The sequence below is a fragment of the Asparagus officinalis genome, chromosome 1, assembly GCF_001876935.1.
Source record: "Asparagus officinalis chromosome 1, Aspof.V1, whole genome shotgun sequence".
NCBI classification, from domain to species: domain Eukaryota; kingdom Viridiplantae; phylum Streptophyta; class Magnoliopsida; order Asparagales; family Asparagaceae; genus Asparagus; species Asparagus officinalis.
In genome coordinates, this window is record NC_033794.1 from 96218586 (window position 1) to 96236484 (window position 17899).

At 34.9% G+C, this 17899-nt stretch overlaps 1 protein-coding gene across 2 annotated transcripts; it reads left to right on the forward strand.

Moving 5' to 3' along the window:
• On the forward strand, nt 1258-17777 carry LOC109828664 (casein kinase 1-like protein 2). Of its 2 annotated transcripts, none has more exons than XM_020395613.1 (14): nt 1258-1606; nt 1694-1734; nt 4183-4252; nt 4359-4507; nt 4585-4680; nt 4767-4837; nt 12657-12718; nt 12875-12938; nt 13017-13101; nt 13205-13331; nt 13910-13992; nt 14078-14141; nt 14807-14949; nt 17191-17777. In XM_020395613.1, the coding sequence occupies exons 1-14, from the start codon at nt 1531-1533 to the stop codon at nt 17482-17484; spliced, it is 1425 nt and encodes a 474-aa protein (XP_020251202.1). In that variant the 5' UTR covers nt 1258-1530; the 3' UTR covers nt 17485-17777. The 2 variants fall into 2 exon arrangements, with proteins under 2 accessions (XP_020251202.1, XP_020251209.1); XM_020395620.1 differs by having other exon boundaries at nt 17199-17378.

Consider the following 17899-nt stretch of genomic DNA (forward strand, 5'->3'; position numbering starts at 1 on the left):
TTATGACATGATAATCATGTAAGTTATGACATGATACTCATGTAGGCTATGACATGACACTGTAGTTATGTTCCGTGATGAGTTGTGTTTTCTTTTATTATTGTTCCTATACTAGAACCTCGGGTTTGGTGTTTAGGGATTTACAATTTGAGATACAAGGTATATACATGAGGGTTTCCTTGTTTGGATTATTTCGCTCGACGTACCTATGCTCGTGTTGTAAATTTCTAAATACTAAAATCCTCTTTAGTAAGATCAATGATTTTAGATCTATTATGTATTATTTGTATTTTCTTATACAACAAGCCCTGTTCCCTTGGGGTTGGTTGTGATGTTGCTCGCTAGCGCTTTGACGCTCGTTGTCCCTCCCCCTTTCAGGTAATGAGCCAGGAGCCCGGAGAGTCGCAGGTTGATGGCGAGGTATTTTAGCTTCAGCTGTCTACTTAGTTATATTTTCTTTTGGAGTTCCACAGTAGACTTTTGTTTAGGCATTTGAGAGTCTTATTCTAGAAGTTGTAAATGGAGTGTGCCTTATTTCCTCTTGTCAGATATTTGTATTTTGAGACTTGTTGAGTATTCCAGTTTATCTATTCAGACATTGACTCTGTATTTCTGTATGTTGGATGATGAGATATTAATGTGATCACTATCATTTCATTAGTTATTTCTTGTATTATCTTTTACCTGCTTTTGTACCTACACCTGTTGTTGACTCTACTAGGTAGATGTTAATTGTGATGGTGAAACATGTTATTGCACGGCGTGGTGCATGGCAGGTTTGACATTCTTGGTTTCACCTTGGACTGCAGCCTTGAGTGAACCCAGGGGGCGCGGGTCCGGTTCGGGCACCGATGAAGCGGCCTGGGCCCGGAGCCCGATTAAGCCCATATTTTTGGGCCATGCCCGGGCCCCAAAAGCCCGGCCGGGTCTGGTCCGGACATTGGGTCGGCCCCGGGTCTTGGGCCCAAATGGACATGCTAACTATAATTATACAAGCATAACTTTTGTACTAACATGTTTTTTGGCTACTATCAATTGGTAAATATTTTTGTAGCAGACTGAGATTAGTAATATTTTCTTTATGTTTCACATCTATTAGTAATAAGAAAGTTAAAAACATAAAAAAAAAAGTAAAAAGTAAGGGTTCAATTTGCTCTTTGGGTCTGAAATAGACTTGGCGGTGGGTGGGTTTTAAAACTAGTGAGGGTATACCTTTGGGTATGTAAATAAAAAACCCAAAAAACGAAAAAGATGAAAATTGGGAAAGGAAAAGGGAGGAAGACGTGATTTAAGTAATGCTTTCGATTGGATCAAAGCCTTTGGGTGGGCTCTGATCAAGATCATGACCTGTCCTCCTCCCTAGGGGATAAAAATCCCATCTTTGTCCAAACCCTAGATTTGCAATCTCTCTCTATTGCTCCTAAATATCTATCTTTGGTATCCGATTGCTTAATGTTGCGCGATCTATTTATCTAGTTTTGGGCAATTAGGGTTTGGGTTTGAAATTGGGGGAGTTGGGGGTTTCTGATAATGGAGCCTCGCGTGGGGAACAAGTTCAGGCTCGGTCGTAAGATCGGCAGTGGATCCTTCGGGGAGATCTATTTAGGTTCGTCGTCTGATTTTTGAAAAGATCAGATTTTGATTAAGTTGGGGTTTTTATATGATCGATTTTTTTAATTTTTTTTTGGTCCAGGTACTAATATTCAGACTAATGAGGAAGTGGCCATTAAGCTGGTAAGTGTTGGTTTTTAGATTTTAGAATTCAATTTGTAATTAGTAGAATTGATGAGCTCTTTATTGTACTATATTTATCTGGGAAAGTTGCTTACTTTGGCAAAGTTGCTTTCTTTGTTAAATTTTTCTATCATTTATTGTTGAATTGATAATAGAGCTTGCTTGTTCGACTGCAGGGGTCCAAAAGAAATTTAGCTGCTTTCTTTCAATCTTTTTGAGTTTGTTATCTATCCATGGAAATAATTTATATATACTGTTTAGCAACTGGAGAATGAAGAGGGGAAATATATATACTCAGAGAACAAAGCATCATGTTAGTGTGTTGTTTTGCAGTATTCCGGATGTCTAATATAATTAGCTTTTGCTACTGGATCATAACCTTGCAGAACCCGAAACTGTGGTCCTCCCTAAATCTTTGGTCCTTTCTTGTGACGCAGATAAGTGAGATTGACACATTAAATACTTCATTCAGGCATTATCCCAGCAATAATATAAACAACTTGCATGAGATATGTCGTATATGTGATTGATTATGTGGGCTCTGAGGAGAAAAATATATTCTCTTAAAATATCTACATTTTTTTTAGAATATTCATGAAGTTAGACGTTGCTATTGCTGCAAGACGGAAGTCTAGCCTACTACTGGAGTTTTAAGCACATGTATACTTGACTTCTAGTATTTGCTAATTGCTAGAATCCCTACTATTGGAAGAAAAAAAAGAGTTTGCCTATTATTCTCGAGCTTTTAGTGGAACAGAGGAAGGATGATTCATGTGCATATGCAATAATCTACACATGTAGATAATGCAGCCGATAAGAGTGATCTCAATAGTTAAATGATTGCTTAGTTTCTCATGGCTTTGATGCTAATTTGATATATAGATCCAAATCATTTTTTTTAAGCTGAAGATGAGTGCATCAATGCACATCTTTGTGTCCAGATCAGTATATTACATAACTTCTCGTGCTCGGCTAGGACTGAAGTTATATACAGTCAAAATTTGCTTTGTGACTTCATGTTGGGTGATTGTCTACGGGATGGAAGTAGCAAACAGTCCTTTCATTTATATTCTAGTTGTAACTTTTAGTTCTATGCCCTTTCAAGTTCTACTTTTATTTCACAAAATTACATGCTAAACTTGTGTTTCATATTCTTATCACCACAAGTTACATTTTGATTCTCCACGGGTGTGTCCTTGTCTATGTCACCTGGGTACTTCTGATCTGAAGCCGCACCCGTACCTGTACCCAAACTCCTTATACACTCCCTTGCATGAATTCATGCATTTATTTGGGCGTGTACTCAATTATACAATACACATTTTGATTTAAAACCCCTGTTGTACATTTTTTTGGACATATATCCTGCACTTCACACCCACTTCTTGAAACTCGTTGAACATAAGTGAGCTTCCAAATTACGATTTTGATGGGTCGTTTGGATGTCTAGTTCAAAAACTAGTATTTTCTAATTTTTAATCCCATAATAAAAGAAACATAAAATTGTTATAGGACTTTCAGTTCTCATCCTTGTTCTCATATAAATATAAATACTTATGTAGCCGTGTCCCCGTACCCTACCTTTTACAAAGTTGCCTTGTCCCGTAACCGTACCCATACCGGCACCCGTACACATACCTGTACCCATTCAACAGAGGTCCTTGTCCCCTTATCCCAATTAGTATAGTGGAATTTTGGTGAACAGTTCTTTTGTTTTATACAGTTAAAGTGGATAGCTAATAGATGAGCTTTTGCATGCGTGGATCTGTTTACAAGGCTTATAAAAAAGAGACTCTGTTGGCCATGGTTCTTGTGGTTAAAAGATTTGCAAAAAGAATCTATGTTGACTGTGGGTTACAAAATTTCATCAGAAATCCATGGAGCGTTCTCACAATAGAGTGAGTTGAATAAGTAACTCCAGTATCATGAGAAAACATGTAGATGATGATGATGGTGTCAGAACCAAAAAAAAAAAAAGACTTTTGGAAGAAACAATAGTGTATATTGCACATTATTAGTAGGAGAATGATGAAGTCGTTATGTGGGGTTAAGAGGTGTTAGTGTTAGATGTCGGGGAGGGGATTAGGAGTTACGTGTTACCAAGTGAGGAAAGACATTATATATACAAGCATAAATCTGTTCCACTAAGTGAAGTAGAAGAATTTGCCTAGGCCGTGTTTACAGAAGATTGCATCGTATTTCCTATTGGCAGCTGGTTAGAAACAATGAATAAATAATAAGTTGGCAATATATTCTGTTGGTTTTGCTTGTTGGTTATGGTTTTATTGGTTTAAAAGTGTTTTGCTGATTTTGTTATTTACATAATGTTCTCCTCATTTTTCATTTGTTTTACTTGAATGGTATATCTTTATTCTGTGCCTATGTCTGTGAGAAGATCCCTTGCCTGCACTCTGATGGCCTACCTACATGTTATTTCTTCCTTTTCAGGAAAATGTGAAGACCAAGCATCCTCAATTGCTATACGAGTCAAAGCTCTATAGAATTTTACAAGGAGGAAGTAATGAGAAGTGTTGATTTCATCTTTGTTGTAATTCGCTTTTAAAAAATATTTTTACTATTAATTTGACACTCTTTTTTCTCTTTCCCCATTCTGATTTTGGCAGCTGGAATCCCTAATGTAAGATGGTTTGGTGTTGAGGGTGATTATAATGTTCTGGTTATGGATTTATTGGGACCAAGTCTTGAAGATCTGTTTAACTTCTGCAGTAGAAAACTCTCTTTGAAGTCTGTTCTCATGCTTGCTGATCAAATGGTATACTCTAGCTAGTGATACATCAATGATTTTTTATTACTTTTGGAAGTGTTTAATCCATCTTAACAATGTTTTAGATTAATCGAGTTGAATTTGTCCATTCAAAATCTTTCCTGCATCGAGATATCAAACCTGATAATTTTCTTATGGGTTTGGGAAGGCGGGCTAATCAGGTGTGTTATTAAAGTTAGACGTACTTCATTACTCTTTATGTTTCCTACCATGCATTTAGCTACTAAGTTTTTCTTGCATCCTCCAGGTGTATATTATTGACTTTGGTCTGGCCAAGAAGTATAGGGATACTTCAACTCATCAGCATATTCCATATAGGTAAGATATGGTAGGTACACGACTCATTTTTTGTATTCTTTAAATTGATACTTGTCTCTGAAGATCTTCATTTTCTTATTGTTAATTTTCTACAAGTTCCATGTTTGATTCAAAAGCAAAATTCACTATTGACCATGTGCTATTTCTGACTTAGTTGCAGTATGGTTCTATAGTTGATTAATTCTTATCCCTTACAATCAATGATTGATGTGGACTTATTAGGATGTAGTTTGATGTCATATAATTTGCTATTGATGTGCGTCAGGCAATGAAATTGAACATTATGTGATTTCCATAATAAAAAGCCATAGAGAAACATTAAAAAAATTACTTAGATTTGGAAGGTAAAAACAAAATGTATGGAATCAGTGTATAATGCATATTGATGGAAACTAAACACTCATTTCTTAGTGTATTATCAGCCATCTATACCGTTGGAGAAATAGTGATGTTCATAGAACAAATCATGATAGTCAAAATGGAGAAATACTTTGTTCCTTTGAGCGCTCAACTTGTAGTACAATGAACATGACTGTGTCTAGCCAAGTTTATAAAGAAGTTGAGCTAGCGAGGGATAACATTTTCTAAACGTTGATCATGGATGGTGGTTATGTTGAGATGGTGAGTGGATAATGATACCAAAATACATGATAAAAAATGTGCAATCATAAGAGCTGGTTGCTTAAGTTGAGGATAATCTTGTTAGTAATGGTTTAGACTTAAGATCAATGTTTGAAAAAACTTTTCTTAAACTCGCTTTACAATTTTTTGAAGGATGAAATGCTTTGAAACTATAAATGGAACCTATTTATCTGTTAAAACATTCGCCTCGCCGCTTAACTTAAGCATAACTGAAGTGTGTGGTTCATGCTCCATAAAGCGCTTCTCTTTGAAGTACACGCTTTAGACAAAGATAGGAAGACATAAACAGATTTTTGACTGAAATTACAATGTTCTTATGTATCTTCAATATTACCATGTGACTATAAATAAAATGTACATCTTATATGTTTAGCTTAGTTAATTATGATTTGCGTCTATACTTTGCATATTTAATTCTTACTAATCAGAACATGAATGTATCTATTTGTTAATTATTATACCACTATATATTGTATGTTAATAATATTAATAATTTTTAAAATTAAAATATACTTAATCCATGTGGCTTACACCTCACCCTTTGAAGCTTACGCCTTGCTTCATAAAAGGATCTATTAAAATATCCACTTATTCAATATCCACTTATTCACAAACATGTGAATAGATACATTCATGTATTTATTTTAATACATATACTTAATTCATGAGGCTTACGCCTCACCCTTTAATTCTTACTTACTAATCAGAACATTGGTTGAGATGGTTAAAACAAATGAGTGGATATTGATGAACGTGCCAATCAGGAGTGGTAATTGAGGAGCATTTAGGACTAAGGGCGACCTAAATGAACAATATAAAAGATATGATGCTTGTTAATTTAGTAGAGGGGAAAAAAATCAAAGAAGAAAAGTGATGTAAGTTTATTCATTCTAATCGGGAGAAAGGCTCTGTTGTTGTTGTAACTAATAGAGTTGCTAAGATTTCACTTAGAAAAGATCCAAGTTTTATGCATATAAAAGGTATAAGCAGTTCGCAAATCAATGTTTGCCAGATGATAATTGTCCTTGTAATTTTGAGTAATACAGAGTATGCTGCTTTGTTATGTTGCTAGTGTCTGCTAATAACATATCATTCTGTAACATTTTGAGTCCATGAAATTGACAAGGGCCAGAAGTGAAAAAGCTTTCGGGGAAAGTGTACCAGAAGCATAGAGAGGAGTTAAGAAGTTGGTGATGGTTGTGAATAAGATATGAGATGCAGATGGATCATGGACAATTGTAAACCAGATTCGAGAGCAGAAATAAAAAGACAATGTTATGCTTGTAAACTTACCTTATTAGTTTAAGCGGGAGGATAACACGTATTTGTGCTATTTACGTTAGATTGTATGATTGATAATGAGAAAATTTCATGGCACTGCGTTGGATCCAAAGTTAATCACAAGCTAATGGTAGTGTTGACAATCTTTCTTGAGCATAGCTGATGGGTTGGCAGTTGTCTGGGACATCTTTAAATTAGGGGATTGAGCACAATAAGAACTCGACGAGGTAGTATGGGAGGTAACTTATTCACAAACAGAAAGTTTATGGTTGAATAGGTCCTTAGGTTGACTTAGTCTAACTACTGTCAGCATTACAAGTATGCCTGTTGCCTTATTGGGAATTATTGCAGAAGTCTCCAGATATATTCCAACCTGAAGTTGGTAACTTTAGGTTACGTTTGGCAACTTCGCAAAACTTGCATCTCCAACCCATCGCACCAAAATGGTGCAAATTTTGCACCAAAATGGTACAAAAGTCACATCTAACAGTAATTCATCTCTAACATATTATACCATTTTTTGCACCAAAATAGAATATTCTTAGTATATTCTTTTTTATCTACTTTTATATTATTATTTTTTATTCCCTATATTTTTAACTATTTCAACAATTAATCCCACATCAAATTTTATTTTTTCACATATTTTTCAAACAAATGATTTATTATTTAAAAAACTAAACTAATAAAACAATAAAATATTATTTTATTAATTAAAATAACTTGATTGCTAAAATATTATATTTTTATTATTGATATTGTTAAAATATTACATTTAAGAACACAACAGAAAATAAAATACAAGAAAATAATTAAACATTAACAACAATGTAAAAATTACAAATTTAATATGCACTTAACTATCTGAAATAGTGTATTCCTCCCATAAATGATCTATCAATGCATTACGAAGCGCAATATAGGCATCTTTATCCTTGATTTGTCCGTAACGTGTAATAAATTGAGTAAATCTTGTAGTTTCATCTGCTACAATATCAACTTCTGGTGTTGGTACTTCTCTCACTTTTTGAATTGGTGCATAAAGGTCACGTTCATCCTTGATTATCATATTGTGCATAATAATGCATGCAGTCATTATGTCATGTAATACATATTTTTTTCAAAAACGTGCTGATCCTGTCACAATTGCAAATCGTGATTGGAGAACTCCGAACGCACGTTCTACATATTTTCTACATGCTTCCTGTTTTATGACAAAATATTTTTTCTTCCTACCTTGTGGCTGTTGGATTGTTTGTACAATAGTAGCCCATTTTGGATATATACCATCAGATAAATAATAACCCATATTATACTCTTTTTTTTGAATAACATAGTGAGCGGGAGGAGCAATACCTTGAGCTAGATTAGAGAAAAGATTAGATGATTTCAGCACATTGATATCATTATTGGTGCCTAACATACCAAAATATGCGTGTCATATCCAAAGATCATAATCTATCACAGCTTCAAGGATAATAGTTGGTGACCCACTACGTCCTGCGTATTGTCCAGACCATGTCGTTGGATAATTTATTCATTTTTAATGCATACAATCAAGACTTCCTAACATTCCTGAAAATCCACGTTTTTTTACCAATATAGAGTAGCCTAGCAATATCGTTAGCGTTAGGTGTTTGTAGATACCGTTCTGCGAATATCTCCACCATAGCACGATAAAATTGTCATACTTTCAATTGCTGTTGACTCACATATTTTAACGTATTCGTCCGTAGCATCAGCTGGTAGACCGTATGCCAACATGCGGAAAGCAACTGTTACTTTATGTAACGGTGATAATCCCATTCTACCAAGTCCATCACTTCCTTGTTAGAAGTAATAGTCATGATCTTTCACTGCATCAACAATACGAAAGAACAAACTTCTTGACATCCGATATCGATGACGAAACATATCTTCTCCAAAACGTGGATTATCGGCAAAGTAATCTATGATCAAATTCTGATGCGCAGTTTCTCAATCGCGGTTGATCACTGCATGATCGGGAATCGAGCCACCATGGATCGATTGGTAGTTTTGTTGACGTAAATTGTTAGCGAGGATCATGTTGTTGATGTATTCACAAATTACTTCTTCGGTTTCATCAATCTTTTTAATGATATTGGACAGAAAATTATCATCATCCGAAGATGAAGATGATAAATATGATGGACCTCCAGCATCGAAATTTATTCTTAAAGTAAGAAAAGAATGACTGAAGTATGCAGAAATGAAGAATAATAATTTTAACAAAACAACGAATAATTGTGTGGATGTACCTAATCTAGTATGCTATTTATAAAACTTTGCTTAGTTGTATACGTTGAACAATGTGTAAACTTTGCTTAGCTGTTATTAAATTGTCACAAATTCAAATTTGCTTAGCTGTGTATACGTTGGACAATGTGTAAAGCTGATCAGTTTTTAAAAAATAATTCCCACCGACAATGTTGGACAATGTGTAAAGCTGATCAGATTTTTAAAAAATGATTCCTACCGATAATGTTGGATAATGTGTAAAGCTGATCAATTTTAAAAAAATGATTCCCACCGACAACGCTGGATAATGTGTAAAGTTGATCGGTTTTTAAAAAGTGATTCCGACCGATAACGTTGGACAATGTGTAAAGCTGATCAGTTTGTACACAACGATTCAATTTCAAATGTTGACCACCGACAAATTCAAATTCAAATTCAAACAAATTTGGATTGGCTATAAATAACATTCACGAATTCTACTTCAAACCACCCAATTCGAAGTATTTCTTTGAAGTATTTCTAATCTCCAAACCAACCGCTTTTTACAAAAAAAATGTTTGTTCGATCATCTGGATACACGGTTACTGAAGATGTGCTCTTTTGTCAAGTATTCTTGGATATTTTTTAAGACCCTATTATCGGTAGAAACCAGTCTCGCCAGTCTCGAGATGCATTTTGGTCTCGTGTGGAGGACAGATACAATGAACTTCGAGATCAGCATATTGAGGTGCGTACGAGCCGATCAATTAGTTCTCGAATGGAAATCATAAGTAATGAAGTAAGAAAATTGAATGCGTGCTTGAGACAAGTAGAGAATCTGAATCCAAGTGGTGCTTCAGATGAAGATATTATAAGTATTCTATTAATTATCTTTTGAAATTTAGTATTATTATTGAAATACATAACTTGATGTTCACTATAATTTGCAGTTAGCTCGAGCAAAGATGTTATTTATGCAAGAACCAAAGTACAAAAAAGTTTCAAATTTGATCATGTCTGGAATATGGTTAAAAATTTTGAAAAATTTAAAGATGATGTCCGAATATGGTTAAAAATTTTGAAAAATTTAAAGATGATGTCCCCACAGCAAGACAAGTTGGTCGAAGACAACCCCAAAGTGTGAACTTCGACTCGTCACAATCAGATAATCCCACTCCGGAATCTCCTATATTAACATCTCCTGGACTGTTATCATTTACTCCATCTGAACGACCTATTTGGGTTAAAAAAGCCAAATTGAAAAGAAAAAATGATGATCATGAATCAAGTGTAGTGGACTCCATCGCTACAAATAACAACCGACTTATAGATAGGTTAGACAAGGCGAGCTTGGACAGACAAGTAGCATTTGATATCGAACGAGAAAAGATAGCCATGAAAAAAGAAGAGATGAATGGAAAATTATAATAAAATATTTGAATTCCATTGCTGATCCAAACGTGCGTGAGTACGTTCGAGCTCAACAGATTTAAAATAATACAAAAAAGAAATCAACAAGAACAAGGGTCTGCAATTATTTCAATGATATTGGGCATTCTGGATCCGATCTACCAGATTATTGAGAGTTGCTTGTCCATCTTATGTAATGTTATATGTTTAGTTTGTATTTTATGTTTTATTTTAATAAAGTTTTATATTATGTGTGTCAGTTTTTATATGTTATGTATTTCAGATATGTAATTTATATTTGAATTATGTATTGGGATTGCTCTTTATATTTCATAGGACTTTACTTATAATGTCTAGATTTTAATATTATAATTAATAATAATGTTTTTTAAATTTTAGCATTATTTTTATTTTTAAAAAATAATTTATTTTGTCCAAATTATATAATTGGGGTAAAATTATAAAATTTAAATATAATTGGGGTTGTTTTATAAATTTAATAAAACAAATGGGATCAAATTGTAAATACATCAAATTAAGAGGTAAAAAGTAAAAATAAAAAAAATAAAAAAACAGTAATGCGGTGATGAACAGTGCGACGCCAAATTTAGCGTCGTGCTGTTCATCACCATTAAAATGCGGCAAGATTTGCCGCTGGGTTGGAGCGGAAACGCAGCTGCAAATGCACTTTTCACTGCATTTTGCCGCTGCGTTGTAGATGGTCTTAGGTGGCACAACCTTGGTCCAATACATTGTTTTTAGTTTGGCGAAACTTGGGCCTAAATTGAACTAGCTCTTTCTAGTTCAAATCTAGCCGCTAAACTAGATCTTTTGTGGACCAACCTTTATATGGTTCAACTTTGGCCTAGTTAAAGATAAAAACTAGTCTAGCCCAATTCTATTTTGAAGTTGCCAAACAAACCCTTGGTTTTTTGGCTTGGAGGGGTGAGGTTCAGATCTTAATTGATAACTGATCACTATGACAGTCATATTTGGTCTAGGTATTTGGCCTAATACCATCAACTTGTCAACGTCTGTTTGACTTTCTGTGGTTCTTTTCCATATAAACTCTCATAATCCACATGTTGTGCCATCCTTTGTTTAACCTTGTGATGCTATTGACAGTCATTTTAGATGTTTTAAAGGACATACCTTTTAAGCAGTTTAGGTGGTTTTGTCAAATATCTCTTGACCATTTTTGGCAGTTATCATGGCAATTGCATTCATCTGTGGAGAAATTATTACATCTTCTATATAGAACATAGATGTTGGAAGGAAAAAGAAAAGATGAAGTGTAGCTGATTGTTGCTAAAGGAGGAACAAAATCCAAGCAAACAGCAGCCATGTTAGTCTACAAAAATTTAAGATCCTTCTAGATTTGTCATTGTCATGGTAGATTTCCTAATCTCTAAGAAAGTGACTTTGGAGATGCTTTGCCTTTATTCGTAACTTCTTTGCTAACTTGGGCGGTTTGCTTGTTCAGTTGTGAAGTAGGTGTCATTGATTCAGGGAAGGCTTTCATGTCTCAACATGTGTGTAGGGATTCTTTTCCCTATAGGAGTCTGGAACTCAATTTTTCTTCACAAATCTTCCGCCTTTCTTCTTTCTAATGCTTCGTTATGCCATGCTTAACTTTGAGAAATGCTAATATTTCATGCTTTCACGCCTTCTTCCTCAACTAGAAACCTCGATACTGTGCACTTAGTAATCACATTCTAAAAGGAGAGTATAGGAAAATTGTGTCAAACCGATGATGATGATGTTATTTTGTGGATTCGAAGTTTGCTGTAGAAGCTATTTAATTTAGGTTGCGTGCGTAATGGGATCTTCTTTTCATTAAATCAGTACTGGTTTCAAACGGAATATTATCTTATTTAATTTAGTTATTAATTTTGTAATCTCTTCTAATGCACAAGTTTCAGTCTGTTGATTTCGTGCACAATTTCTGCTTGTTTAACCTCTACTCAATGGTTTGTCTGCAAGTTATATCTTAATGTTTCATCTTCTCTACTGTGACCTTTAGCCATCATATTATGTACACTTGTCTTCTAACTAAGAATTCCATAACTTCTTACTCACCCTCTCAGCAAATGTATAACATATTTATTCTACATTTATTATGCCTATTTGTTCAGGACTCACTATGATGTGAATCTTATACGCTACCATATTTAATACTGTGCTTTTGTCAAGCTAGTGAATCTTTCTGCAGGACACATACACTCTCTTATATTAGCTAATTTTGCAGAGAGAACAAAAACTTGACTGGAACAGCAAGATATGCCAGCATGAACACACATCTTGGCATTGGTATGTCTCATGTATTTGTGCATTATTAAGATAAGCTGTCTAAGTGCTTTGTTATTACTTTTGAACCTTTTCTTTTCATTCTTTTTGTAATCTATACAAAATGCTTATTCTGCCTGATGTGGGTTACTGATCACTGTTTCTTGTTTAATTGCCAAGAACAAAGCAGGAGAGATGATTTAGAATCTCTTGGATATGTTCTCATGTATTTCTTGAGAGGAAGGTATGACTTTCTTCTTGATGTTAGTGATTCATTCTTCAGACTTATTCAATGATTTTACATTTTTTGTTTCCTTTTCAGCCTTCCATGGCAAGGTCTGAAAGCAGGAACCAAAAAACAGAAGTACGAAAAGATCAGTGAAAGAAAAGTATCCACACCTATTGAGGTAAAATAATCGAATATATTGAACTTGTGATGGTTTTCATCATGCAGTTATCTTTGAGAAATCAACTTTGATGACAATGTGGGAGACTGTTTATACTTTTCAGGCCTTGTGTCGTGGTTATCCTTCAGAATTTGCATCTTATTTTCACTACTGTCGTTCACTGAGATTTGATGATAAGCCAGATTATGCCTATCTTAAGAGATTGTTCAGAGATCTATTTATCCGTGAAGGTTAGCTAATGTCTTCCCCTATATATACATTTATTGGAAGTGAATTTTTTTTCAGAAGCTTGGGACTTGAGGGACTGTTTGCTATGCAGAAGTACAAACTGCAACTGTATTTGCAACATGCAAAAGACAATTACAGTTGCAAGTATAGCTGTTTGTTTTGAGGCGACTGCACAACTGTATTTGCAACATGCAAAAGACAATTACAGTTGCAAGTATAGCTGTTTGTTTTGAGGCGACTGCAACTTTTTTTACAATTGCAGTTATAAAAAATTACAGTTGCAAGTATAGCTGTTTGTTTTGAGGCGACTGCAACTTTTTTTACAATTGCAGTTATAAAAGGACTTAATTTTTGTGCAAAATTGACTTGCTACCAAATTAATCTCATGTACTTTTTGCAAAAAGTAAACTTAATTTTGCAACTGTAGTGGGGAAAAGGTTGTAACTGCAAATAAACTGCTGCACTGCAACTGTTCTAACAATACCAATTTTTTGCAATCCAACCCCTTGATGTAACTACCATTGGTGTTGCTTAAAGATCTGCGATTGCATTTTGATAGTAACCATTCCCTTTGTTTCAGGGTTCCAGTTTGATTATGTTTTTGACTGGACAATATTGAAGTATCAGCAGTCGCAGATTGCAAGTGCCCCTCCTCGCGCTCTTGTGAGTTATATATAGACTGGCTGGGACCTTTTCTAAGTTATCTTATATACTTGACCTATTTTATTTTTTTCTTTTGTCATTTTAGGGTCCTGGTGTTGGCCCTAGCTCTGCAATGACCCCTGCCATTGCTAATGCTGATCGACAGTCGGGTATTTGTTTTTAATTTTAGGCTTTTGACACATTCTAAAGTCTTCATCTATTACTATTAGCTAAAAGAAACTAGCTTTTTGGTCATGTGAGTCACACTCTTGAAAACCCAAGAAATGCCCGCACAACTTCACATTTTAAAACTCATGGAAGGGGAAGCTTGAAAAATCCACCAAAAAAACCCAAATATGCATGCGGTGGGTGCAGAAGACTAGTAATTAGTACATAATAATTTCAAATGAAACATAATGCAATTATTCTCCTATTTTTATGATGCAACTTTTAATCTGCACTGCAGCTACACTATACCTTTTAGATATATATCTTCATTTGCTCCCATTTGTCATTTGCTTGATTACCATCACACATTTTTTTCATTGTCATCTTATATTTTTGTTAGCTTAAGATACTAGGTCATAAACCCAGAGAGGATCATGAAGCTGCCAACTTTTTATTCTTTTAGATTTTTCATTCAAGAGTCATTTTTTTATTATGTATTGCTGAGATATAATATAACCTGAAAGCCTGTTCCCATTATTTTCATTTATGACCTTGATTTTTCAGGCCAGAAAAGCATATCCTTATGAGATTGATATCTTCTGTTGTACATTTTCCATTTCCTATCAGTGCCAATGGTAATGTTTTCTTCCTTTTAACTTTATTCCAGGTGGTGAAGAAGGAAGGACAAGTGGTTGGTCAGGAGCTGATCCCTCCCGTAGACGTGTTTCTGCACCAGCTATTAATGCTGGTAGCTTATCAAAGCAGAAGAGTCCAGTGGGAAATGATTCATCAGTTGCCAGAGATGCTATGGTGAGCTGGTTTTTTTCTCTTTCATTACTTATTGATGTTTTATCTATCTCAGTCACATAATATTCAACAATAGCTCGCTCTTAGGGAATACACTGTTCTGGAAAATGGACGAGCTCCCAAAAATACACAACAAATCATCTAAGCTCTGTGCTACTTGTAAATTGTTTGTAGACATATATGCTATAAAATGCCATCAAGTTCTGACACTTGAGTCAGTTGAAACGCATGGGAAAATGTTAAAATTATATTGATTTGACACCCTTTCAACTATTGATCCAACATATCTTGGTCATTTCTTTATGAATTTTAAGACATCTTTCGGAGGGTTGAACAACATATTAATTTTCATTTGGCTGAAAATGCTAGTTGTGACAAACTTTTCTGCATACCTATCGTTCCTATAATGTTTTTGTTGTATGCGTGAACATGTTGGGAGCCTTAATCTAGCTATATTAAATTTCACAAAAATAACAATGAACCTAGATTGCATGGATATGGGTACCGGTATGAGGACGGGTATTGGTACGGGGCACAACAAATTTGTGAAGTGTTGGGTATGGGACATAACTACATGTATATATTGAAATTAATAATTTACATAAGGTTAATTTTATTTTTTAATTAATGTGCTATTTGGACTTAATTCCTATCATAATTTTAACTTTCTTTTATTATGTTTATTATTATAAATTGAAAACTATGGGTTTTTAACTAGACAATCAAACCACCCTTCTAAATCGTAGTATTTGGTTACGGACCGAAACAAGCCTGATCCATGTCTAACGAGTTTCAAGAAATGGACATGAAGTGTAGCATACACGTCCATGAAGTGTATGACAATTGTTTTAAATTAAAACATATATATAATCAGACTATTGCGTACATGTCTGAATAAATACATACATATACCCGACAAGTGTCCATGGAAGTCGGGTACGGGGACATCTCGGGTACGTGTCTGGTATGGGTACGACTTCATGATATAAGTACCCAGGTAACACAACGATGAACTATTAGGGGTAAATTACCCTAAACTATTTTTCTTAGAGAAAACTGCCAAAATCAATTTTCCCTAAGCTACCATAGTACCATGACTAACTGCCGTTATTGAAAGTTTGTACTTGACACTTTTCTGATATTTTTACCCTTATTTAGGTTTTTGGATGTTGGACTTGAGAAGTTAGAAATAGGGTATGTTAGACCTTTTAGCTGTGCGTTAACATCATTAAAGGGTTGGTTTCCTGCTAATTTTAGAGTTTGCTTTAGTATGAAAATAGTTTAGTTTAGTTTCTTGCAAAGTTCCTATTAGTCAAGCCATTTTGTGAAATTTATCCTCACAATGGGTGGATGCAAGAATATATCACATGGTCATGATCATAAAATTGTCTACCTCCATGTTTAATTGGTTCTAGCATTCTTCATGGCAGCTTACCTGGTGGCAGTTAAATTTGGTTTGTTGAACCAACATGAGCACTAATGAGATTATATAATTTGATAATGTATGCTCTTGTACACTGTCTGCTATTCTTAAATGATCCCAGAAGCATTATTGTCCTTGCCATTTCCAAGTGGGTGATAGACAGTGGAGAATTATTTATCATATCTACTGGTTGGATACTAGATTAATTCTCTGTTTGCAGTTTGTAGCATGCGTCCTGAATTATCACTAGACAGAATAGTTTTTTAGATGGCTGGATGCAAGCTGAATTCCTTCAATTATGCAAATTAACCCCTGTAGTATTGTTGTTTTGCACTTCCTTACCCATGTAGTTTCATTGTTTCAGGAAGACCCCCTGGGTTTTTCTTTTGACTCTTTACCTGTGGTGAAACTTTAGCAGATAACTGCCGCTGGGTGAGAATAGTGTCTTTCTGAGGGTAAAAAAGTCAAAAAAAGGAAAAAAAACTAAGGTAGCAAGTAAAAAAGGAAAAAAAAAAACTAGGGTAGTAAGTGCAAAACCCTGACCCCTGAGTCAATTTCTTTGACCCTTGGTGAAATTTTGGTAGATATTTCCCCTGCATGAAATTACTGTTAATCTGAGTGTAAAAGAGCCAACCCCCGTGTGGCAGCCAACCGGTGGGGACACCCTACAACAATGGAACTGAAAGGGTAGCCAGTGCAACATAATGTTACTACAATGGGTCTATATGCAATTAACCCATAAAAAATTTTACTTAAAAACACAATACACTGTTGTTTTTTCACTTTGCCATTCCTGACCATGGGTACATTATCCGATGTAGTTATCCAGTTCAGCTTTTTTGGGCCGGTCAAGCGGTTCCTCAAGGCGAGCTGCTGTTTCTAGCAGCCGAGACGCAATGATGAGTGAGACTGAACTCTCTCGCCCTCGCACCTCAGAAGCAAGCCCTGGGACTTTCCATAAACTCTCGAGCGCTCAGAGAAGTTCGCCTGCTGTATCTGGAGAGCAACACAGGCATTCTTCATCTGGAAGGCTTCCATCAACTAAGAACTATGAGTCCACCCTCAAAGGCATCGAGTCTCTTAATTTCGACAACAATGAGAAGCTTCACTACTAAGATACACCAAATGCTTTCTTCACTTTGTAAAAAGAATATTACACAAAAACTGAAGGGGTATGAGTTATGAAGCTTATTAATGTGTGCCAAGTTGTGTCCCATGATTTACATGTTTTGAGTTTTTCGTTTTGGGACCACTGTAATTTGATTCTTTTTTCTTCTATTTGTTTTATGAAAGCCATGTCGGTGATTGTAATGCAAATAATTTATGCAACAAAGTGGCTTTTGATATGGTCGTTGTGGAATTGTGGGTGTGCTCGGTTTAAATGAAGAAAACGTTTTATGTGTTTGCACTTGTTTCTTTTCTGAGGCATATTGCATTTTTCTTTCCTGTTTTCGTGTTTCCTTCTGTTTTTTGAGGAAATTGGTGCTGCTATGTATACCCACAGTTAATGTTGATCTTTTTCTACTGTTT

What these genes read in the sequence shown, in the direction of transcription:
- LOC109828664 (XM_020395613.1), top strand. Translation starts at nt 1,531, where the DNA reads ATGGAGCCTCGCGTGGGGAACAAGTTCAGGCTCGGTCGTAAGATCGGC. An exon ending in TCATGCTTGCTGATCAAATG is followed by an intron (nt 4,508 to 4,584) that starts GTATACTCTAGC and finishes ACAATGTTTTAG; the next exon opens with ATTAATCGAGTTGAATTTGT. An exon ending in TGGGAAGGCGGGCTAATCAG is followed by an intron (nt 4,681 to 4,766) that starts GTGTGTTATTAA and finishes TGCATCCTCCAG; the next exon opens with GTGTATATTATTGACTTTGG.